The sequence below is a fragment of the Charadrius vociferus genome, unplaced genomic scaffold (assembly GCF_000708025.1).
Source record: "Charadrius vociferus isolate BGI_N301 unplaced genomic scaffold, ASM70802v2 scaffold115, whole genome shotgun sequence".
NCBI classification, from domain to species: domain Eukaryota; kingdom Metazoa; phylum Chordata; class Aves; order Charadriiformes; family Charadriidae; genus Charadrius; species Charadrius vociferus.
Genome location: NW_009648636.1, coordinates 3,760,558 through 3,787,433, shown reverse-complemented (window position 1 = coordinate 3,787,433; position 26,876 = coordinate 3,760,558). Strand labels below are relative to the sequence as shown.

The 26,876-nt window shown below is 38.5% G+C and overlaps 1 protein-coding gene across 1 annotated transcript in view; it reads right to left on the bottom strand.

Annotated features, from left to right (window-relative positions):
- Positions 1-26,417, bottom strand: part of GAS2 (growth arrest-specific 2) — an 88,106-nt gene extending 61,689 nt beyond the window's left edge. Inside the window, exons 1-2 of the mRNA XM_009886263.1 lie at positions 26,276-26,417; positions 17,538-17,662 (exon numbers count right to left, since the gene is read on the bottom strand). Of these exons, the coding sequence (XP_009884565.1) occupies positions 17,538-17,662; positions 26,276-26,417 (267 nt within the window). The remainder of the gene's footprint in view (positions 1-17,537; positions 17,663-26,275) is intronic.
- Between the last annotated feature and the right edge of the window lie 459 nt (positions 26,418-26,876).

The window sequence follows — 26,876 nt, the reverse complement described above, 5'->3', positions numbered from 1 at the left end:
GGGAAGCTATTACCAATAGACACATTTCTAGACTAGCACCCTTTTCACATCACACCCATTTCTTCAAAGAAACAATGAGTATCTGTGCCCTGAGGCAAACTCTCATTACACTCTACAGACTGCTTCGCATACTGAATTTCCCCTTGTGACTTATAGCCTTTAGGAAGAAGCAATGCAGCATATGTCCATCTCTGCCCCACCCCCCGCCCAGCCTTTCTCAGGAGATTGTAATTGGACAAGTCTAACAGTCTTCAAAGAGCACCAGCTTTGGTAAAAAGAGTCACACAAAATTCTCCGGCAGCCTGCTGAAGGAAGGTTAAGTAGTCCAGTCTGCATTCAGAGAAAAGCTATCAAAACAAGCCTTTTGCTTCATGATTTTCTACTAAGATCTTACACTAAACATTGCAAAAACCTTAAAGAAGTCCCTTCTTTAAAAAAATTTCTGCAGCTAAAGTCTAAGCTGACCGACCTTCCTCCGGCACAGAAGAGGAACAAGCAGTGTGGGCAGGGACGTTCGACTGGCTCAAACAGCAGCATGAAGCATGAGAAACAGGCAGGGACCAGCAAGAGCTGGGCTGCTCCATGGGGGAATACAAGCCAGGAGCCAACAGTGACCCCAGCGCAGGTGGCGGAAGTCCTCACCAGCACTGGTGCCATCCCACAGCACCCCAGTAAGGCAGTGCCGGTGACATAACTGCTTTAGCCAACTGTCCTGTGACAAGATGAGGTGACAAGTCAGGTCTAGAGTGTCTCCAGGAAGACACACCAGAAACAGCAGGAGACAAGGCTGGATGCAGGGCTACAGCAGAGGCCGAGGCTCCAGCCGTGAAGCCCAGCCCGCAGGAAGCAAGGCTGGAGATGGCCTGGCTACAACACGGCTCAGGCAAGAAGTGGGGCCGAGGCCAAAGGGGCCATGGGCAGAGACTGCAGGTTGGGGTCCCAGGTGAAGCTGGTCATGACTATTAAGGTATTTTTGTTCCCTCAGGTCCTGACAGCAACTATTGTGTGTTTTTCAGTATTTCAGTGGAATCAATGCCTTCAGAAATCCAAAGCTAGTTTATAATCAGCTCCAACTTGTCCGTAGATTCAAAGAGGTGCCATTTCATAGCACTCTATCTTAATCTGATTACATAAAAAAATCCACCGTACACACAACATACTTGATCATATTCTCACACAACCAAATTACCAGCAGCTATAAATTGGTTTAACACCATTAAAATCAAACAGAATTAAATTGCAATACCTTGGACCAGAGTATCCAAAGTGATGCATAGATGTTGAACCAGCTGAGTTAACAGGTTAACAACGTAAGGAGACCAAACAAATCACATCTGACAAAACTAAACTCTTTGGAATTTTTGAATGACCACGTCCAATTGAAAGCACAAATCCTGGATGACCTTATAATGGATTAGCAGCCCTGCGACAGGAACAAGATGACAAGAAGCCAGCTCCAGTATTCCTGGCACTTGCGGAGTTGTGCGTAAGCTACTGCAGAAAGCATGGAAAGGAGATAAAGCTACAGTTACTTTTTGTTTGAAAGCAGACTTGCAGTGTCAAATCATGTCACCTCCCAGCTCACTCCTAAATTCTCATCTTGGATTTTCCACAGTGCCTGTACGTTACTTTGCTCTCAGGCTTTCCTTTGCAGAAAACTGGCAAGTCTTCTCCAAGGCAGAAACGGCTTATAATGCCAGGAACAGCTCAAAAGGGCATTACAGGTGAAATCATACCAGGTTTGTTTCTTTCCACTCAGTTCTCCAACTCCAGCCCAGCCGATTCTGTGCCTTTAAACTACCTTGTCCTGCCACGTTCCCCAATAACCAGCCTATATTCTTTCACGTCATGCTAAGGGTGTTAAACAATTTCTTGAAGTCTGCGATAAAACTCTCATATTATTTCAGGAAATTTCAACTAGGAAAAGAACTCGCAATAAAAAAAAAAAAAAAGGAAAAGAAAAAAAGAAAAGAAATGAAATATTGTGCTAGATGACTGGTGGTTGCCATCTGGCAATCAGAGGAGACTTGGACCCAGAGCGGGCACAAGCAATCTGCTCTCCTCGGCCCGGAGCCCAGAGGGCACGAGCAAGTCTGCAGCACTGGTCCCAGTGAGCGGGAGCTGCTCCTCAGCACGGATGTCCTCAGCAGTACAACAGCGGCTAGAAGCGAGGAGATAGCCAGGAGAACCCACACTGCCTTTCTCGTAAGGGGCTGTCAGGAAGGCATTGCAATGCCTGGCGGGAAGGCAGAGAGCTCTAGTTTTCCCCTGGGTCCCTGCTGGTCCCCAGTACTAGCACCATGTGAATAAATCTGGTTCTTAATATTTTATGTCTTCTGATTTAGGTAGAACGTAATGACTGAATATAGAAATGCTTTCAAGAAAAGAAATTCAGAACAGATGGTTTACGTGTCAGAAATCTATGCAGTTAGAGTCAGCAAATAAACCATCTAAAACTTCATCTACGTAACGGACTATCCATAAATTACGCTTCTATGCCTTGACAACTGAGACAGACATTTAAACGCATCAGTCAACCTAGCTTCATTGTCAAACGTAGACATTCATGGAGCTCGCAACATTTCTTTTACAATTATAAAGATTACAGTGTCTTTTAGAGGTACATTTTTGTAGTAACAGCTACTGACAGCAAATAAAAAGTCTAGGTACAGAACTATCACACTCAACTAATCAAACTTGTGATATTCTCTAGTTTCACAGTCACAGGAAAAAATGTCTGATTAATGGGTGCCCCAAACAACTCAAGAGTGACAAATGTCCAAATGTAAAAGCAAGGCATGTCCTGGACTGCAGAAGGCAAAAAAACTACCTTATTGAAGGAGAAAAAAAAAAATACACTTTAAGTCATTTTATGGAACAAATACTACACAGATAAATATCTCCTGGCATCACATGATCTCACTAAAATGAAGCATTCTATATTTCATCCCATTTCCCACAATATTAGAGTCTTGCTGAAGAGGTCAGCAAAAAAACCCTCCTCTCCATTCAACAATGGCACGATCAGGTTTATCACAGAAATCATAGGGAAATACTCGCATTTTCTTATCACCTAATAAATTTCCCTACCACCTTTTAAATAGAAGTCTACTTTTTTAATATTTCCAAAACTACCAGTGCAGTGTTCAACCTATAACACATGAAAGCTCTTATTTAAGAAAGGTTTCGTTCACAAATATTTTTTTCTGATTTGTATAAATGGCCTGACTATCTCAAAAGTGCTTTCTAACAGATCATTCTGAAGTAATTAGGTTTCCATATGGCAAAAGTGACTTTTGTTGACATAGTATAGTATAACCGCAGTTGCTTTGAAACAGCAGTGTCCGCAATTACTCCTATCAAATATCATGAAAACAGTTCCCCAGTTACACTCCTTTTACAATCTTGTCTTGTTGATGTGCATGCATGTGGTTTAATGCAGGATGTGAAAGTGTGAGTGAAACATATGATGCAATCATGGAAAAATGCTGTCAGGTTCACTTCTAAACCCAAAAGGGACTCTCCTACACCGATGCTCTGAAATCACATGGAAAAATGTATTTTTTGTACTGTTTTTCCAAAACGAGGGTCCACAAAGACATGTCAAAAGCCCCCTTTTTTTTTTTTTAATGGCAGACTTGAGCCACTTTCTGAAGATTCCCAATCATGCCCCCCTCTTTGAATAGATGATTTCACAATTTTTTGAACTGGCACTGGCACTTAAATAAAAGGAAAAAGATTAGCAATTTTGTTTGTTATGGAGAAGGGTTACAGTTAGCTAGGCACTCATAGGAGAATTTTGATTTTATCGCCTGATGATCTACATTAACCAAAAAGGGGGGAAAAATGACACCATGGCGACTGCAGCGGTGTCTCTCACCTAACTATTTAGTGTTACATAAGCATAAATTCATACGGAAATTTGAGTCTATCAGGTAGATAAAGCATGCATCTATTCTGGACCTTTTTAAAATTTTGCCTTTAACTTTGCTACTGACTACAGAGGTATTCTTTTCCTTCTTAAATTCTTCCCTCCTTTTGCTCTGGTATTCTCTGAAAAGCCCTCCTTCCCCTTATAGTATCTGAATTAGCTCTTTAGGGTAGGGAATACAAAAGAGAAGTTCTGCCACAATCTTCTCTGCAAATACAATTTTTATCCTTGTCTATTATTAATTTGTTAAACATAAGTGAACCGAAGCTTACTTCTACAAGAACTCACTCTTGTTACAGTTCACCTCACCACAGAGTGACAATAGCCTTAGCCAACCATCATGTGTCCAGTTGCTATTCTTAATTCTTCAGGAACTTTTAGGAAACCTAAAACGTTTCAGATCCCATTTACAAGTCACAGAAGTGGTGTCCCAGACACTCATTTCAGCAAAGGAAAATTAAGTTTACCTTAGACTGCTTTGCAGTGCCAAAATTCAGGTTTAGTGAATAGCTATAAAGTAATGACAAGCATGAACTAGATATTAAATAAATGAAACTGCAATACCTACAAGGTGAAATAACTACTCCTTGTCAAGGTGGGCCCAGTTTTGTTTTCCCCCGACCCCATCTACTATGGGAGAGACCACTTTCCAAAGACAACAACTGGACCAACAACCAAAAGAATGTGCTAAATGCACACACAACATGGACAGAAGGAACTCTGAATATGGAAATGCATATGTAGAATTTAAAATTAAGCATTTCCCATTGCGAAAAATAAAACCTAAGAAAAAAAAAATATAACGCCCCTCAGCCCTCCCAAAGCCGAAATAAAAGTTAAAATCCAGGAAAATTTAAAAAACAAAAACTCAACATGGAAATTTCGAAGGCTTAGGAGACATCAATAAAAATTGCCCAACTTTTCAACAGACATGGAACCAGGAACAGCTTCCCGATTGATGAAAAATGACAATGCGCTTACGACAAAGAAAGCATCCTTAAGCAAGTCACTGGACAACTGGCAAAACATTGCCCTTCAGTGAAATACAGTCTTTGCACTGTCATATTAATTACTGTAGAACAACGTCATTTTAATGGAATAGGAGGTTGGATTTCATGTTTAAGGATCATGTGTTGACCAGATTTTTACTCTACATAATCACTGCAGAGATAATCAAAAGCCAAAAATCACTCATTATTGACTTCCTAGATCCTAAGAAAGCATTTGTGATCACTTTGGAATCCCTAACAGATTTATGATATGCCAATAAAAATAATTAACATCATCAAGGCTTTATATCAACATACAGACTACAATGTTACAATAAATACAGAACTAAGTGAATGGTTTAGCCATGCTATTACTGTCAAAGTAGAATACATTCTCCCACTTCTTCCACGTAGCATTAGTTTTAACTTTTTAAGAGTAAGTACAGTTGGGAGAATAAGCTTAATTTAACAACAATATAGTTTTAAAAGTTAAGATTTTGTTCACGGTTTTGTTCTTCTAAGTGCTCTGGGACACAGCTTACTGGTCACACAGCAAAAGATGGTAATATCGGCTATCATTCCGAAAAAGATGAGGTTAATAAATAGTTATGAAAATTAATTTAACAGAAACACTGCGACTCCTACTTCTAGTGGTGTGTCAGAAAGCCAAGGAATACAAGAGATGATTCAATTCGCATCAGTGCACCAGGCAACTGGGATACCCAAAAGTAAATAATGTCAAAAATTGGAAAGGCAGAAGCTTCATTCACCACCTTAAGTACATTTGATTATTTGACCAAAAACTAATTTAAATGCAGTCAAGGAACATGCCCATTTCAACATATGGAGGCAAAATCACAATGTTTGCCAGAATAAGCGACATCGATCTAACTGAAAGCAAAAGCCTCAGTCAAATATGACACGTGATGAACTTCAGTTAAGATTCAACTGATACTCAGCAACAGAATTACCTGAAAATGTCTGGAAAGAAAAACTAAAGGAGGAAAGCTATGGGACAAGTTGTGACTGAATCACAAGTCCACCTGTGAGAGGCTGGCTATTGTGCAGCTGGATAACACAGAGGCCAACAACCAGGAACATTCCATCGGAGAGCAGGTGAGGCATAACTAATGGAAGCTGACAACAAAGAGCCCATTTAAACAGATGTCAGACCCTGTTACTGCTCACTCAATTTGCGTAATTGAGAATGGGATTGAGTCGCTACAGTCTAAAGTCTTGGGAAGGTCTATAAATTGACTTTCAAAATATCTGGACGTCTAACTGCATAACATATCTACGCCTACTGACAAGTTCACTTTTATTAATAGTCTTTCAGATATCTTTTAGAAGTAATTTACAAACACGAGGCATGTATGCACCACAAATTAAAAACCATTACTTCTACTTACCTACAATCTTAAAATGCTAGCAAGCCAAAACACAAAAATTAAAGGTGGTTTGGTTTTTTTCTAATGCTACAATATCATTAAAGAGAGCGTACCATTAAATAGCATTAAAGAGAGAGACTACAATCAAAACTAAAAAAAAAGGAAAAGTTTATGAAAATTTTATAAACAGAGAAACTAAGACAGAACCACTAAGGTAAGTCATAGCAAAGGCCTTGCAGTGTTCCTAAAAACAAATGCAAGGGGCAAAGCCTGGGATTCCGTAATTCATTCCCATTCAAAAACTGCTCTGTACTTTGTCCTTAGGCCTCTGGTTTTCAGAATTTACATTTCGATGGGGATTTTTACAATTTGCATTTCATAATAGGTTTCTTACATAATGTCTGATTAGAACAGAATGGGGCAATTCTCACAGTTGCTCTTTCAGAGGGCAATTACACCGTATCTTTGATACGTGACCGTGAGCTTTTCCCCATCACAACCACAGAAGCCAGAGCTGAATTAACATAGCTGAAGAATCCTAGTTTCTGAGTTTCCCTCATTCATAGTGTAATTCAGTAAGACAAACAGGAGGATTGCATTTGAGTAAGTTGGTTGTGGCTATTTCATTGTCCCCCAGCAGGAGCTGTGAATGAGCGTGGCATGCAGAGGCAGCAATTTTTCCATGAGAGATAAACTGGTCAAGTCTGAGTGGATTTTCATAAGACACATTTCAAAAAGCATGTTATTAACCCACGATTGTGTCTTATCAAACATCACATTCTTGAAAGGGATATGATTCTCTCAAAATAAAGTTAAATATGAAAAATATTAAATTTTGGCAAAAACAACTCATTTTAGTCTCAGAAATTTCAAAATCACTTTTTCCCCTTAATCATTCCAGAAGAACCCAAGCTAAGGACAATGCTTAGAAAATTTTAGTCAGAATAGCTGAAGTCCATCAAAACACACTGTAGGTTCTAAAATTTCATATCGAAAGATGTTTCCATAATTTCACTTACAGCACGGTGTAATACAGTTCAAATAACCAACATATTGCTTTGATCTACGGAATTATAGTGGATAACCTTTCCCTGGCAGTCTGAATAACAAACGTAAGAAGCCATTCAAATCCCTTGATGTAATAATTATAACACTGGGTACACTGCTGTATGACAGTTGTGCCTCTTTTTCCTTTTCCTCCTCTTTTTCTCTCAACGATGAATCTCACACTTGGTGACCTTTTGAAGTGCGAGGCGGGGCAGGGGGGTTCCCAGCCCTTTCTGTAAGATTAGTTCCAAATGGTGCTTTACCTAACATGAGCCAAGTGTCAAGGAAGACTGTGATAAAGGTCTACACGGTCTAAAGGAAGACAGAATTTTTTCAGATGTTTTATCTGATAGCTTTTTGGATTTCCAGATGTTTAACAAACACAATTTTTATAGAGATGCTGAAAACACTCACAAAGAATTTCACATGTAACTCACCGCAGGTAAGTCTGAAGTCTGACTCTGCAAAGCCCCGTATGTTCATTTTTAAAGAAAAATTGCATCTTTGCCTTTATGATAAAGAATCTGATTTTCTGTGAGTTTTCCAATTAGAAACCACAAGGAAACTGCTAGAGCCCTGGGAATTCTAAGCTGGCGTAGAATTTAAAAATGTCCATGATTTGAAAAACATGTTGGAATGTTAATCTATACAGCCAAATTTCCAAACCAGCCTTAAATCAGCCTCTAAAGTTGCGAACAAAGCTTTACTGTATACTTGAAGCATTTGGGGCCAATTTATATATACAGGCCCAAACAGGAATACATGTTTATTTAAATAAACAAATTAGACATAATTATGATATCTATAAATTGGTGTCTATGCCTGAAAGTGAGTTGTGTTTTCTCCTCCTGCATTGCAGTCATCACTTATGCTTGTATATTGACTATCCCCATTGTTTCAGAAATTTTGGCTCATTATTCTAAGTTCAAGACTTGCTATCGGTAAATGGACCAAATTCCATAGTTCGTTCTTATTCATTATTCCCTAAAAACTACTAACACTAAGTCTGACCTAAGAATTGCACAATTAAGCTGAAGACAGTTAGTCTAAAATATATTTTCTCAAGCTCTTAAAAATATATGCTAATTTCCATTCCAGTCCCTAATCTGACATTTGCCGTTCCAGACTATTCCCAATAATCTAATAAAAAGCCCCTTGGAAAGATCTGTTACAAAGATTTTTTACAGTTTGCTTTAAAGATTTAAAATAAATAACAGGATTGTCACAATGCATTTCACATAAAAGGCAAAATCCAGCAAATTTTAAAATGGCTGTTTATATATTTCTCTCAGAAAATATCCCATCCCTATTTGCAATACCTGGACTGAAGTAATGGTAAAAATGTTATGAAAACTTCCAGTTTTAATACAAATTTTATGAAGTGTCGAAGTATTAATATTCCATACAAAACCGATGTTAATTAAAAAAATCTTTGAGATGTCTTCTTGTTAAATGATATTGTTAGAAATCAAAGTTTGCTTCTTCTCTTCACCTGATTTGCAGTTTGAATCATTAGGATATTTTCCAAAGCAGGATCTAACGGGCAGTTAACTGCTTAAATCTGCACTGCATTTCCATCACAACTGCCTTGAGATGCAAATTCTGATTATTTCTGCCATGTCAATTAGTAGAAGAGAGGGGCACGCAGGAGAATCCTGACCCCAGGTTCACTGACAAGAGCGCAGCCAGTTCACAGAGACATTAAATGTGCTCCAGCCAGAAGAGGGAACAAACCACGCTTTCCCAAGGACTAGAAGTATCAGCAGGCAGAACAATCTGGAGAGACGTGATGTCTCAGTGCTCCTGCCAGGATTGCGTAGCGCTGCCCACACCACAGCGCATGGCTTCAAGTGTACCTAAGAGCTTATAAAAAGTTCTTCAATGTATTCACCTGGAAGGTGTCAAGCAAACAACCACACAATATCCTAAATTTGTTCAGAAATCTCCTTTTATGGTCCGGTGAGAAACAGAACTCTATCCTACCACGCAATCTCCTGCAAGCAGAAAAGCCTTAGTTGTAAGAATTATTTGCTGAGGCATATAGGGTTTGTCCACATGACCTGTTGCAGGCAAATCTTACAGCATCTGCAAGAAACCTGGTAGCAATCTAGTTGAACATGAGCTCAGCAAGCTATTGACATGTCTGAGAAAGGTACAAGGAATTCTCTAACAAACAGCTTTACAGTCTTGTGGAAATGATTCCTTCCAGATGGATTAGCACTTGTGAGTCATTTCACAAGATTATTCTTTTCCTCTCATATCCACGTCAGTCTGCCACTATAAAGATTAATACCCAAAAAGACAATGCTGTGCTTTTTTTTTTTCCTCCCAAGTAACCAAGAGCCGTATCTATATTGTATACGGTTAGAAATTGGCTCCACAAGCATTCACTGCAAAACAAAAGTCTCCAGAAAGTACAAGTGTGCAGACAAGCAAATTGCTGCCCCAGACCACAAAGAATCTGTTCATAGCCTAACCACATTCATGCAGTTCTCGACTGGAGAGTCAGATTTATAATTTACAGAGAGCACCTGAACATGGCTTTGCTATAGCTGAGGACTCTTTACACTGAGCAGACAGGCTCAAGGCATCAAGCCTACAGAATCTCGCATTTGCTGGGAATCCATCCCACCTACAGGACACAGATAACCTTGAAAAACTGAAGCCTACAGTAAAAATAAAACCACGACATTGATTAGATCAGACTTTCAGCTTGGCCATCCAGGGTCTAGGAACAGCAAGATCCACACGCTTCAAAGGAAGATACTTCAAAGCAGACGAAGAATAGAAGAGGCTGCCCAGAAAGAAAATTTATTCTTAGCCCTTTCCATTTGAACTTGAATTACACCTTCAGGCATGAAAATTTATACCTGTTCTAAATTTAAAAACCATTGAAGCAGTTCTCTCTATTGTACCTATGGATGCTCTCATAGCAATCACACATATCTGATTCTGTTTAGGAATCTGTTACTCTTCTTAATTGAGAATACTTTGATTCAGTAAGTTCAAAAAGTAGTATTATATTTCAGAAAGACTAAATGAAAGGAAATTATAAATTTATTGATTTTCATTGCACAGCCCCTCAGTCATTTGTCAGAAGATTTCCCCAGGGCAAAACATTTTCTACTTGAAGAAGAAAAATAAAGGTATCTGTTTTGGAATATTTTTTCCATTTTAATATCTGAGTAATTCTGAGGCACATCCACTTTTTGACAACTACAGTAAGGGAAGCTCAAAGAGCTTTGGTGTTGATTTTGTAAACTATAACATCTAGCTCATAGAATTTTTTCCTAGCCTCCTCATTTTTAAGAGCCCTTCAAAAACACTATTGTCTTTACTAGTTTATGCTGTGCTAGCTAGATCTTAAACCAGATCTTAAACCAGCTACTGAGTCTTTCAATTATACCAAGCTACCTGCCTTAGGAAATTATTAAATATTTTCCTAGTTCTCTTCCTGGTTTGATCTTTCATCAGTTTGGGTGAAAATATACTAACACGACCTATTATACCTTCTACAATTTGTCAGATTGTACAGTCTTCTGTAAACAAAACCAACAATTTAACCGTACAGTATCTGTACAATTGTCTCGCCCTGTCCAACATTCGAACGAATCTTCCTGGATTACTTACAAATGAGGGTTACAGTAGCGCATTCATTTGTCATTTAACCTGTGTGATAATATATCCACATGAAGATACGTAAGATTTTCTAAAACCAAATTACCCCATTTCTAAACTTCTGCCAGACACTTTGCTTTCTTTGACGATACATGCAGTGGAGACTCAGAGGCATCTGTTACTCCTCGTGAACCTCCAGGATTCTGATAATTTCTCCATTCACGTAACTCCCTTTATCCAAAGGAATGACCGAAAAGATAGAAGAAGCATAAACGTATATTTTGCTTTTATAAATCATTAGAGAGATCCCAGAACTGTCACTCAATCCCAGCTTTCACTGGCTTGGGATTCTGTCCAGATTCTCTACTTTAGGACAAGCAGGTTCCCTACATTTACTTGTGGCCCTGTTGCAGAGCAGACACAAAGCTCTTTGAAGCAGTTTATTCACAAGCAAAGGTTTGTCTCCTATCTGCATTTAGAGAATCACGATTTCCCATGTTTCTTGTAAATGAGCAGAGTCAAATGTCAATTTGTTTCATAACGGGAACTACCTAATACTAATCACAGCTCACCAAATGGGACAGCGATACTGAAAGTGCTCAAAGCACTTTACGACATTCACAAACAAGCCACTGCTGTACGGTGAACACTATTCCCAGGTTACAGATGTGGAAAATGAAGGCACAGAGATGTATTCTCCCAAAAGCAAACAATATGCTTACAGCTGAGATGGGAAATTAACTTGGCCTCCAGTTTATAATCTTGTTCTTTTGCCACCAGCCCCTTCTTTCAATATTGACAGAATTCAAGTCAATTCCATGGCTTTTCAAGTCCTTTAGTTTACAGAATTCTGCCTCTAGTTCCACAGATACATAAGTCTCTTTAGAAACAGGAACATCTTGACACTTCAAACAAACTGAGTTTTCAGTTGGGAAACTGCTGAATTTTTAGCCTCCGAGATCCAGCTTTAATATTAGAACTTAATTAAGGGCAAAAGACTTGCATCCTAAGTCTCAGTTTAGATGTCTTAATTGTAACTCTGAAAATGCATAATGTGACTCCCAAAGTTCTCTCACTAGGCCAAAATCTCACCTTACGCAAACCCGCATGGCTCTGAGAAGCCAACGCTGTCACAGTCATCTACACCCACCAACTATCAGGTTTGCTACATATACTTCCTAGGGGAAATGCAAGCTTTGGATACGGAACAAGTGCAAAATACACTTCAGATACAAGGACTGTGGGTAAGATGTGGACAGAATCTCTTAATGTTAGGAAATGCACAAATGTGTGTTTGCATAAATTACTGTTTTCATAGACAGTTTCAATGGAAGTGCACGTACACATCCAAGGAAAAAATTTACTCGCCGTTTTCTACACAACAGCTTTATTTCAGTGCACATTCAGTTTAATGTTATTAAATCAGCTCCCATTGGAAGAATAAAATTAAATTCATATTTAAATTAAACATTCTAGGACTTAAGCAATATTTGCATCTGGATTTATTTTGTACATACTTCTATTTCTTTTATAGGCCAAATCAAATCTAGATCCCAACTTCCTGAAAATAAGGTTCAATTTTAGATCCTGATCCATTATTCAAAAGTATTTCTAGGACAGATTTGAGCTGAGATTTATCCAATCAACCTCTGAGAATTCGGAGAAAAAGAATGATTCAGCTTCAACCGGTTTTCATTCATTTGCCATGAAAACACTGTTTTCACTGGAATGTTCATAAATAAATAGGCAGCTTCAAGGATGGTGGGCAGACTGTTATGCCCTGCCTATTAAAATGGTGATAACTATTAACACAATTTATTTATGTTTATTTTAAAATCTTAATTAATGGGCTTACTAAACTAAGCCCAAGCAAATGTGGACTCTGTGCATACTGCACATGCCTCGATGCTTCGAATTTGTTTGTACAGCTGTGAAATTCTCAAATTAACTATCTGTCAGGAAAAGTAAAATACTGCCAGGAGAGCATGGAGATGAAATCCAAGCCAATGGGAGAAAATTACAAAATGGCATCCTGCGACATGAATCACTTTTACGGAATAACTCCTGCTATAATAATAAGTCTGTAGTTTCTAGACAGTAGATCATTAGCAGCAGCAGCACAGGTAGTTCCAACAACTTACTACCATACAAATCTTGAGCATTTATTAAGACTGATATCAGTCATCTCCTTGTCATTTTCTAAATGTACATCATTAGATTTATTTATGACTGTAAAATCTCCAAAAAGAGGAAAAAATGACTTAAAAAAAAAATATAGCATACAGTCACACCAGTCTAATACTGCCCTCCCCATTTAAAATTTCCCTTTTCACTTAAAACTCAAAGTTTTGCCTGTCTGAAGCAAAGGATCAAATACCTCATCAATGTTTTCAGAATCATCAGGTTTTGAAGCATGGTTTAGCTGCTTAACAATAAAGAACGATGTCTTTGCAGACAGTCCTAAAGAGGTTATCATATAGAAACAAAAAATGCAGATTTAATTGAAAATAATTTCTTTGAAGTTTGTGAAAGGATAGATTTGCCAATGTCCGCCTGCACAACCAGCGAGGTGTTCAGCCCCAAGAAGCAATAACACACAGAACATAAGAGTGACCCTACTGGATCAGCTAAAGGTTCACCTAACTCAGATGCAGACTGGCCATAAGTACCTAGGGAAGACCTAGACCACAGCAAATATGTTACACCTATCAATACTTTCTCAGGCTCCAGCCATTTTTCAGCTATGGGGACTTCTTCGTCTAGATGGGGTTCCTGTGTACTCCGCCTTCCAAGAGATCTCTCTTCCGTTACCTTATTCAGTGTTTTCTTGAACCCAGGTAAACTTTAACACTCATTGGCAAACTTCCAACCGGTTTGTAGACAAGCACCCCCTTTTGTTCGTTTGGCTCCCACTAGCTTCATGCAATGTCCCATAGTTTTTGTACAGAAAAGACTGAACATCTGCCATGCCATTCCTGATTTTGCAGATTCTGTTACATGTCCCCATGCTACCTTCTTCTGCACTGCAGAATCATAACCTACTCAGTCACTTGTAAAAAGCTACTCCGTTGATCTCCTTCCTTCATAAAACGTTACTCCTTCATTGCCTTCCTCTGAATCTTAAGAAAAAATGACTTCACTTTTAATCTCCTTTTCAGTTTCTTAAAGCTGTATTCCCAAATCATATTACCAGTAGTTTCCTAATTGTTTTGAAAATGTCCCCAGTACCCACAAGTGTCTCCACATGACACGAAAAGGAAGTGTTTATATCAATAACATCATCTGCCTTCCAGATCTGGAAAACATGATCTTTTGGGAGGCACAACGTTTTTCGTTTATGCTTTCCTGATTAATTCTGCACTCAAAAAGGCCAATGCTGATCTACGGGGTCAGTTCAGTCCTCCCGTACCAGAAAGCGAACGATACAGCTCTGTTAAGAAACAAACTGCAAAGCTGAGGGTGACTAGAAACGTATTGCACAAGCAGTTAAACCAGAAGCAATAGGATTTAACCTCCACCATTCTGTAGAGTACTGCAATATGATCTTAAGGAATTATGGCAAACAACTGATGAGTCACTGCACGCAATATTAGTTTTTAATGTCTTCTTACATGCATTGCTATAGCTGCTAAACTGGCCAGGCAGCCCCAAAGAGCTGCACAAGTGAATTCATGATCAGTAGTACGTATCAAGCAGAACAGGATGTCTCATCTTCCTCTAAGACAAAACTAAAACCAAAATATTTTCTGGACCTTTGCTATCTAGGAAGTAGTTCACATACAAAGAAAAACTTCACTTATGAAAACAGACCAAATCTTCGAGCTTCTGGAGGGACTTAGTAAGATTACACACACACCCCCTCCCCGTTATCTACAGCCTTACCCTGTCTCCCTCACTCAGCTGCAACCTGGTGCTGCCTGCAAGCTGATCCTTCTGGCAGCCATTCATATCAGTCTGCCTCTATCTAAAAAAAATAAAAGTTACATATACGGATAGAAAAGCATGTTATCTATTTTGCTAGAGGCTAAACTCTACAGAAGTCAGCAGCTTCTTCCAGCTGCCAGTGAAGTCACCAGAGCACCTGGGTAAAAGACCATAATGTTTCTGTTTTCCTGCGCGCAGAGAAATGGCCAAATGGCTTCAAAATTCCACATGTATTATTAACAGAGTGCATAATAATGATTCAAGGGAGGATTGTGGAATTCTTACCATGCTAAATTTCATACAGTATAATCTTCTTAATAGATTTCCTTGGCACCACATGTCAGATATTCCAATGTGTAGACTAGTCCTACTGCCTAGGACTGCTACACAGGGAATTACAATCTGAAAGGATGAATAGCTCCCTAATAGTCTACAATGACACAAATCTACTACTCTGCCATATCTTTGAATTCTTACTGTACTGAGTATGAAATAATATACACTGAGAAAATGGTGGTGGAGCAGAATTTTTTTCCCTTTAATTGCATTGCCTGTTATACCAGTTTGACAAATAAAAGACCAACAAATCTAAGTTATTACAACATATGCGACTACAAATGTCTAACTGGCTTCTTATGCAACTTAGGTTAAAAAAAAAAAAAAGGGGGGGGGGGGATCAGCTAACTGAAGTAGCGAAAGCCATACTCTCAGCTGAGAAAGTCAATACAAGAAAGGAGGTCTGCCTCTTTGCAGTGGCAAAACACAGAAGTACCAAACATTAGTACATCTCTGGGTTATCTTTCCAAATGGTGGCTCTCTCAAAATGAGCCGCCATCAGACAAAAGTCTGATGATACAAAACAAAAACAAAAAACAAACCTAAACTAAAAAACCACCCAACAAAACAACTACAAAACCCAAAAGCAGTAATTAGATACCTAACAAAAACTTATTGTTTGAATTTCTGAATATTCACCAGAAGTTCGTAGTAGAATTTATGACTATTACTTTTCCTGAGAATTTTATATTAAATAGACATGGCTTCCTGAAATGTCAGTTTGTAAAAAGAAAAAAAATAAAAATAAAAATGCTTTACAGTTTGTGATTTAATTGATTTTGTAGTATGGCAGCTGGGCAAGATATGAAAAGGGAATGTTTTACAACTACATAGCCAAGTTTACCTTTTTGGTGTTCACTGTAGCTTTTAGCAGTTTTTGTCAGTAATAGTACCTTTAGTTTGTCTGTTTGTGAGGGGGAAAAAACCAAAACAAATAACCCTTCTTTGCACCTAGCTAGTTCCTTGGCTCAATCGGAAAGACTGTCATAAGCGTTCTCTCAACTTGGGAGCTACCACGACACTAACGGGCAGCCACTTAGGTGAAGACAAGCTGGACCATATTATAAAGAGGAACTCAAAAGTCATCCAGTACTTCTACTAACCAAACACTGATTATGATTTGGAATATGAAATACGAGTTCCAGCTGTCTTTTCCTCCTTTGTGGAGGAAGGCTTCCTTCCCTCTCTACTTATCTTTCTTCCCAGCTATCTCTTCCTTTTTCTTTAGGGGGGAAAAAAAAACAAAAACCAAACATGCACACAAAAGAAAACCCCCCCAAAACCCCAGAGCAAGCAAACAACAGCCCCCTTCACCACCCCCCAACCCACAGCAGGTTAAAAATAATTAAATAAATAAAGCCTGCCTTAGTCCAGACAATTTCTTCTGCAACAACAATTATGAGCTCGGAACCAAGAAAAACAACTTACACAGCTGCAGCTGACACAAGGCTGTCAGTTCTCAGAACTGCCGATAAAATTTATGCTGTGCCCTAATTTCTACTACAGAGTAGTTATGAAAACATAAAGAACAGAAGATTATGTGATTTCTGCTCTTGGGCTCTTTTTCACCTGCTGTGTATTTGCCTGTTTCAGCTTTCAAGGAAGATGTATCTGAATTCAAGAAGAAAAATAAAAACTGTTCCACAGTAAATGCATTAATGTATGTGTCAACCATTTAATTTGACTTCTCCCAGAAAGGAACTTGCTGCACTCTTTAATTTCTCCCAGTAAGATTGTCCTATGAAAATCATTTAAATTAAAGGGAGGTTGTGGTCAAACAAGAACTTAATCTGACCTATGCAAAGCTCTTCAGTATCTTCTGAAGGTTCACATCTTCCACATCATCCCTGCAACTCTTTACTGAATCTCTTCCAGTACAACAACGGGACCTTCACATTCAAGGCACCAAAACTAACTATAGAATTTTATTATCGGCCTCCCTAGAGCTGTTTATTGAGGAAAAGGCACCTCCCACAGCTACTTAATATTCCCCTTGCAAATAAAAACAAGGATCACATTTTCTCTGCCACATCACACTGCTAGATCTTGTTCAAGGTCTTATCCTCCTCATCTTACAAGTCATTTTTTGAGTAACCGCTTCTCATAGTTACCTTAATAATTACCCAAGAAGTATTAATTCCCCGATTTTATATTGTACTTTTTCTACACAGAGCAATTCCCTCCCTGCCCGTTTGCAGAACCTCCACAAATGAAATCTCTTAACTTCCCCAAAAAGTTCAGTACCAAAACAGTCAGATACATCCGATACTGATAATACATACTAGAACATTTACCGACACTTACTTTGCCAGGCTTGTTTGCATCAAAGCTGTTTTCTTTAAATTTCTCCTGCAGGGTCTCAGCTAACCGACAAAGCAAGGCACCATTATCCAATTTCTCCATAAAGGTTTCTGCTGTTATTTCTCTACCTGAACAGCAAACAGAAAGTTAACATGGCAGAAAGCATGCAATAACGTAGACTGCATTTCTGTAAAGAGAGAAATCAATAGAAATCTTGACAAAAATTTGAAATATGCCTTAACTGAGAAACTTGCCTTACTTTGAATATTTAGTGAATAACCTCACTACTACTTTACTGGTAGACACACAGCAAATTATTCAGAAATAACATACTTGCTTTGGAGAGGCATGTGCTATTTCAAAAATAATTCCAGCATATCAGACTCCACATATCTCATTTTACTTACAAAACTCCAGTGCTTTTAAAATAGTGTTTTAAAAGTCAGAGCACAGCAGGCAAATGATTTACATCAGTGTGCACAGGTAGCTATAGCGTAAGATTTGCTAACAATACTGCAGCTTATTTTGTAACAGAAGTAGAAAACCATGTCAAGAAGGAATAGACTGTATTTTTTTAAAAAAGATTTTAAGACGTGATCCTGCAAGAAGTTGACACGATACTACAATGACTGCAATGCTCCTTTGAAAGAGCTTTTTCAGAAGTAAAGGTACATTAAAAAAAAAAAAAAAAGGGAAAAAGGGAAATTTCACGTCATGTATCTACTTGCCACACAGATTAAAATTTTCCCCCAAAGAACAATGACAAAAATACTTTATTTCATAATATATCCATTAATATCATGCTACATGATGCTGTACTTCAGCAGATCATCCTCCCTGGCTAAAGTAGACCAGATGACCTTCCGTTACACCTTAATTACATCCTCCTGGCAGAGAAGATCACTAGAGTCCCATGATGACTTGTGCACTCTGACCAGGCTGGACAGGCCAGAGGAGAAGGAAATAATTTACCACCCTAAACTAAACTTCCACCATCTTAACATCATTTCTGGGTAAAAATATTCCTATTTCTTATTGAAGGTTTTCCATTTTCACATTTCTACTGGAAAATTTGCCTTCTCTTTGGGTACTTTTTTGAGCAACAGCTATGTTCGTCAGCCCTCTTAATTTCTACCAACATCAGTACAGCATCAAGGCCTAATTCCTGCTCTTCCTATTAAGATCGGAATTACATCTGTCACTTGGAAACAGGAACAACACCATCAACTCATTTTTCACAGGCTGCTACACAGTAATCATCAATAACAGTTTTCTGCCACGCCAAAATATTAGAAAAATAAAAAACTTAAGAGTAGTTCTTCACCCCATCCAGATCCACTCCTGCTACTCAAAACCAGCTTGTTTGCAAGCAGGTGGAAGTCTGCCCGCTGCTGGTTGGGGTTTTTTGCCAGATTTTTGACCAACAAGCAGCTGCCTGACTAAACCGGGGTTCTTTTGTTGTTTTTCTAGTTAGTTTGAGGAAAATAATTTCCCATGAGATGTCTGGAAACTGAAAACATTAATCTGTTTAGAACAGGTTCTGAACTTTTTTTTTTTGTCAAAAAACCCTAGGAAAAGTAGATTTAAAAAAGCGAAAAGCTTTCCTATACCTTTTCATTCAGAAGAGAGAGGAAAACTAACATTCAAAATTAACGACAATGAAGGAGATAATCAAAAATGACTACTTTACTTCTGCAATATATTGCTTGTACATTGTAATCTGATAGTCAATGTCACTTGTAACACTAAAGATAGCAGTAGTATAAAGTAATATGATTACAAAAATGCTAAAGGAAGGTTGATTTCCATAAGCTTTTGCTGGAAAACTGTTAAGATACTTCAGCACCCTTTGGGCAAAAAGTTGTGAGTTTTTCCAGTTTCGTCAGTTAAAAATCAAAGACTAAGATATCTATCTTTGTAGCAAATCATCCTCAGATACAACAGTAGACATATTTTTGGTTGCAGCTAAACTTGGTTTTTCTAACACATTTCTACCTAAGAAATATCTGTTTAACGTGAAGTTTTTTTTCCCCTTTTTATTCCCTCTTAATTTTCTCTGCCATATAGCCCACTTTATAGCTCCTGTATACCTAAATGACTTCTCCAGGCAAAAGCACGGTAGCAGCACTGCAGACATTATGTGGTAGCTTGTGCATAACTGATGATATTTTAGCAGTGCCTCCAGCTCAGCTGAAGCCAGGACTGAAGCTATGATAGCCCACAGACACAAAAATCAAACATCTCAGCACCTCAAAAACCTTCGTCACAATTCTAGACTACATATTTTCCCATTTGCCCCATCAGCTTTTTTGGCAAAAAGTAAAAAGCCCTTAGAAAGCTAAATTTGAAAAAATACTATATTAGAGGAACTGCGGTATTTTAAATACAGCATTGCATTTTATAATACACTCATTTTCTTCTAAAAAAAAGAAAAGGTATTTAAAACATTTTTTAACCTACTCAAGATTTTTATTTTGTTTTGGAAAGCATAATATATTTTTATTTATTTTTATTTTCAGAGGGAAAAGAAAAATCACATTCTCCATATCTATTCCGTCCTATGATTTATAAATGCATTATTTCACTGGTCAAGCATTAAAAATCTTAAAACTATTCAGAGGCATTTTTAATTTACACAGCATGGAAAAATTCTTCTATCTTCTTCTGCTATTTAACAATACGTTTATATTCTTTTAAATGCTGAATTGCATTAGCAGTTTGGTCACTGCATATGGTACACTAAGCCAGAGTATTTTAGTTCTGTTCCCTTTTATGAAAGCTGAAAGAATGAGTTTTGCATTGAACATCTGTATCCAATGAAAAATATATTAGGTGTCAGCTTTCAATTCACTGTATTTTATGGCTCCAAAAGGTGGCATTTCTTTGCTAAAACAGACACTCTGACATATTTAACAGTTGAAATGTATTGATTCAAATAAGAGTAATGTTCATAGCCTGAGGAAAAAAATGGCTCTGTATATTTGTATGGAAAAAACATTAAACTCCATTAAAAATGTATAACTCCCCCTATAATTACAAGAAAGCAGTTGCAATGTTTTTATAGAATGGTAATAACATTAAGTATAATAAAAAAACAACACTAGAAGTATGAAAAAAACAACCCAGGAATAGGAAGGCTGTCTCAAACCTCCAAGCATTGCTTACCCTCTCTTTTACCACAATCGCCAGATGCCCCTTAAAAGGACAAACTGTTATACCTGAACACCTACCACTTGGAAACTGGGGGCAGCTATCTATAAGGCCACCCAGTCCTGTGGGCAGCCAAACTGGGAGGTCTATGAAAGAACAACTAAAAAGAGCCCATGCCCAGGGTGTGTGCCCAAGAGGCACAAGACAAAGCATTCCCTACGGGCCATCTCAGACAACCAGAGCCTTCAGAAGGTGGCGGACAGACTCAAAGAAAGACTAAACCAAAGTACCAAAATCTAGCTGGTTCCTCTATTATTGCACTGGGTTCTTCCACGCTTAGTTTAATAACTAGAGTGCAAGACACCAACTCCAGCCTTGCAACTAGCTGATTGACTATTTTAATTGTACGCTTCAGTGGTAACACAAAACTACTAATTTATAATCAGAACCATTTCACTCAGGCGAATCTCTGAAGAATGAGCTTCTACCACACTGAGGCACCAGCGCAACAACGCCTCCTGGCCCTCTAAAATTGTGTGGCGTTTAGAACCAAGAGAACAAAATGCAATAAAAATAAAGAAAACAAAGGCCAATGATTTTATGCACATGAGAAACTAGTTCTTTTCAAACACAGCTACTCTGTTTCCTACAATAGCTGACAGCAAGAGAAATTGTTTTGATATCATTGAGACATTATCGCTTACTTGAAATGGGACATATAAACAATCTCGAAAGGCATGTTAATATCAAAGAAAATTATAAAGCCTCTCAACTGAATAAACTGTATCAGTGCCAGCAGAATCGGTAGAAATATCACGAATGTCTTGATATTCAGGTATTTAAAACCTGCATTTCCCACTGGCTTGAGCTGATCATGCTGATGTTGAAAATAAAGGGTACTGCTATGGAATCCTCTTAGACAGCAAGATGAGGAAGAACACCAAGCTGAAGCAGGTTTTGCTTTAATTCAGAGTCTAAGAAAGACAGTTTTCTTGCAGAAGACTTCCCATCCTTCATCCCCCAAACTTTGGTCCTCCTTCAACACACCTTTAAATTCCACATCTGGTCTTCAACTCAGTGCCCCTCCTGACATTCTTACCTCTCTGTTCCTTTTCGCCAAGCCTACTTCACTTTTGCTCCCAAGGAACTTTTACACGCCTCATGCAACATTCAACATTTACGTGTCCAATTCCTCAGCATCTTGCATTCTCCAGCTCCTTACCTATGAGCTTCTGAAGCCCAGAAAGCTCTGTAAGGAAGAGGCCTCAACACTGAAACCTTGCATAGACATGTGCCCAGGGCACGTCTTGCAGGTCTATTCCATGGTCCCATGTGCTACATAATGCAGGACGGAATAAGCAACAATATTGTAACCCTCTGCAGCTGTTAAATGGGCTCTGGGAATGAAAAAACAGACACTCCACACAATAGCCAAAGAGGAAACCGAGAAAACATGCCTCTGTACTTGTCCTAAACTACAGACTGGTGATGAGGCCCATTCCTCCCAGTGTCAACCCTTTCCCTGCTGCAGACACACAAGAGAAAAGGAGAAAGTACTGAAGAGCACAGCAGACAAGCAAACCCTATTTGCTTTCAAATTGCCATTTTGCCTCAGCTAGAAGACTACAATGGCCCAACTGTGCTTATTCCCATGTGAAACTCGCTCAAGGTGGAACAGAAGTTTTCAGTATCCACAAGAGCATTCTACTAGAATAGGAGTATACATAATCTACCAAATTTGGAGCATGTCTGCAGTGAAAGCATTGCTGACTGTTCCGTTGGCTCTATACACAGTAAAAGCAAGGCTGAGAGATGATCGTCATTTGCAAGACAGTTGGGTCAACACATCTCCTTAACTTTGCCACAGCAAGGGTCTCTCAACTGAGCTGAGCAGAGGGAAGTGAGGGTAAGAGATACAACATCCAGAGCTCAAATCTTCCTCTCCAGCATGCAAACCTCCACCTCTGCAACACTAACACGTCCCACTTTGAGGATGCTATAATGTACAATATCGTATCAGTCAATCCCATCTGACACATTGATTTCATCTGCAATGCCCTTTTTCCATCCCCCAGAACACATGCAGCTAAAATCCATTCAGCAATGGAGCTGTAATGACAAATTGCCCTCTCAGAAGCTCCCAGTTTCTCTGACATGGTTCCAAAAATAATCAGCAAAGTGCCTATAAAAGTACTACTGCTTACTAAAAAAAACCCCACAACAACATCCATGCTAAATGAGAATAAAAAGTCCAAAGTCTCGGGGTTAAAAATTCTTACAGCATTATTTTCCAGCTGCACCACATATCTCAGTCTTCCAATTCATCACTCGGGTAATGTCAAATTCTAGCTATGTCTAATTTCCATCCGATATCAAACCCCTTCATTCATATTATAAAATGCAATATCCTTCCAATGTTTTCCAGTTTGTAATTTTGAAGCCACACCAGGCTTTGCTGCTGCAAAACTGTCACCATTTTAACTTCCAGTAACACTGTGTTACTGGAGACGTACTTGCGTCTCCACAAAAATTTCCAATGACACCATCACTTGATCAAACTACCTCAGAAATGTTCAGCCCTATTCTTGCCTAAAACACTTCCTATTATTTCTTTTTTAAAATACTACATTTATTTGAAAAGATTGTGTGTCCTTGTTGAGTCACAGTACAAACGAATGAACAAAATATAGATGAAACAAAGCATGAACCAACATGACAAAAATTAATTGAAATGCATATTAATTTTCTTTATAAATTGAGAAGTCCTATTGCATTAAAACCGGCGTAAAGACAGTTAAAATGAGGCCAAACAAGTCATAGCACAGAGCAAACTAGGGTGTAGATACACAGAATATTATCTGTTCTGTGTTATCTGGACGTCCACACACAAGAAAATCTACTTCATTAATGGTCAAAACACATTATTTCTCCCATGGAGGGAAAAAAAAACAACAACAAAACAAAAAAAAAAGTCTTGCGGATCCTTTTATCCTCGGATGCTGATAAGTGAGAGAGTACAAACAGGTTTTTACAACAAGGTAACAGCATGCTATAAATTAAAACCTATTTTATCTTACAGCAACATTCTCACGTGTCCCTCCTCTCATTAAAGTTAACCTAAATTATACAGTAATTAAACCAAATTTGAAATCTGAGTGAATATATTTATATGAATATTAATTACTTTAATTCAGTTACACTTAATTTATTTTCAATATGAATTTTAACTTAATTGAATTATTAATTTGAATAACAATGTCTACACAGGAATTCAAAGCAGTTTAACAAATCACTATAATTTCAGTTCTTCAGGACAAACTCTGAGAAAAGAGGAGCTTGGTGTGAGAAGGTGTGGGGGAACGCATTAAGCAAATGAACTGTGTATGCTGCTTAATTAAAAGAAGGTTGTGCCTATTTAGTTCTGCAGTGCAGAAATTGGTGTCCATATGAAAAATCAGATTTTTAATTATAGTTGGCATTTCAGAACCTCCTGCTGGTTGCTACTTTCTTGCTAAAAAAGTGACCTCATTCCTAAACTTGTCACTGTGAAAACTCTGGTATGAACTGCAAACAAGCTTCTATTTGTTTTAGAGCAGCACACTAAAACTTCATTGTTCAAAACATTTAAACAATATATTAAATCCTTAATGGAATGTGCTGCTTCTAATTCAAAAACCAGTCTTTTGGATTTTTGTCTTGTGGTAATTGGAATGAAGAGTCAGGATTTCTGGATTTTGCTCTGGCATTGCCTAGACAATTTTATATTCAAAATTTATCAATTTAAATGGCAGTACCACACAAAGATGTGATTTAAAGCAAGTGCCACTTCTGCAGTTGTGGATTCCTAACTATTCCAGCTCTAAAATGGGTATCGCCTACCTGCAAATTACTGTGTTCCACCATTCTACAGACTCTGTACTTATTGACTACACCTCTCATAACATAACGATACTTCCCTTCCTCTGAGAGAAAGAGGAAATACAGCAATGTAGGACGGGCAGATGAAAGGCACTAGATATACTCTATTATCGTATGATATCACGGAGACAGTTCAGCTGCAGCATTTGCCAAGACAAGACATTGCTTATGTCTCACCATAGAATAGTTTGGATTGGAACGGATATTTAAAGGTCATCTAGTCCTAACCCCCCGGCAATGAGCAGGGACAGCTTCAACTAGATCAGGTTGCTCAAACCCCCGTCCAACCTGACCCTGAACACTTCCACAGATCGGGCATTTACCACCTCTGTGGGCAACCTGGGCCACTGTTTCACCACCCTCAGCGTAAAAAATTTCTTCCTTATATCCAATCTAAATCTACCCTCTTTCAGTTTAAAAGGGTTACCCCTCATCCTATCACAACAGGCCCTGCTAAAAAGTTTGTCTCCATCTTTATTAAAAGCCCCCTTTAGGCACTGTAAGGCCACAATAAGGTCTCCCCGGAGCCATCTCTTCTCCAGGCTGAACAACTCCAACCCTCTCAGCCTGTCTTTATAGGAGAGGTGTTCCAGCCCTCTGATCATCTTTGTGGCCCCACAGCTGGACCCGCTCCAACAGGTCCTTGTCTTTCCTGTGCTGGAAAAGACTGTTGACCAGAACAGACTTACAGAAAAAAAACAACCCAAAACCCCCAAAACTACCACAAATTTAAAAATGGTCATCCAAGTTTTCCTCTAAAATAACATCAGCAGAAGTTTCATGTAAACATCACCTCCTCTAAAGTATTTTCTCCTCTTTGTTTAACTACTGGCATGTTTCCCTTAGGATGAGGTATTGTGTAAGTCAAGTATTTCTTTGGTAGAATCCTTTTGACTTACAGAGATCACACAAAAGCCATTTCCCCCGAATGCTCTCACCAAACAACATACTATTTCCTGGCTCATAGTTTGTAAATGCTGCTGCCTCTTGAATGAGTTGTATATCCCAAAGAACTGTCTCTTTTCTTCCTGCCAGGGACATACTCCAATTCACTCCTATTCAGACCTACCTGTTTTTTATTGGGTTTTGGTTTGCATCCCCTTTCACCACAACGTATTTCAGCTTTGCACACCAAGACATACAGCTTCAACCAGTAAATCCCCACGTCCCAGCTGCAGCCACTAGGTCGGGCCCCTCTATGCACAAACCTCCACAAGTCTTAGCACGCGTTGCCTTGAGCAGCAATTATCCGTCACTAGACTGCTTGGTCAGCAAAGAACTATTTAATGGCTCCTTCCATTCAAGACAGTCAGTACACCCATAGTCTTTAGGAGAAAACCAATAAAAATGGAAGAGGTGCTTGATGGTAGTAATTAGCACCATTCAGCTTAATGGTATTAATATAGGCCACACACGCAAAAGAACATTTAAAAGGAAATTTGAGGAGAAACAAACATGAAATGAATAAGGAAGTTCAATGATGCCACTCCCAGAAACACTGTGGAGGCAAACTACTTACTGCTTTGCTAACAGTTCTATACGGAGGTCGCTACCTAATCATAACTACCTTCATTTTTGAAATGCAAAGAAGTCTGAAGAACTGAGTTCCCCGCTAAGAGAGTACAGAGTTCTCTTACTGTCCAGTATCTGTACTCTCTCTTATTGTATCTTACCCAGTAGGTTTGTGAGCCACAGGGCCAAATCCTCTTTCATCGGCAACAAGTTGGCCTCATGTCTACTCGCAAGCCACTGGCTGTACTGATGCATGTCAGAGAGGCCAGGCCCACGTGCCTTCGGGCTCAGAGCCGTGCACATCGCTTATCCGTTTGTGGTACCTGTTTTAGTATATTAAAAAAAAAAAAAAAAAAAGGAAAGAAAAAAGAAGTACTTCATATATACCAAATCAAGTTTCACAGATTCTCTTTTTAGAATTACAGAAGATAACAGTAGTAACTATGATTCTAAGAAATCAGGTGTCAGACAAACAGATGTGGATCTAACACATGAATACAACATCGATGATTGAAGTTTTGTTTTGTTAATGGATCACATTGCAAGTGATTAAATCATGGAGATAAACGTCAACTTCATTTGTACTCACCAAGCTACACATGTTGCCAACACATAACCAAATATTCTGCAAGGAATGATTAAAATCAAATCAAAATAAATAAACATTTTACACAAAGCTGACAACTCACTATGGTGCCTGATCCAAAATCCATTCAAAATAAATGGAAAGCTTCAGAGATTTTTGGATCAGGCCCAAGAAAA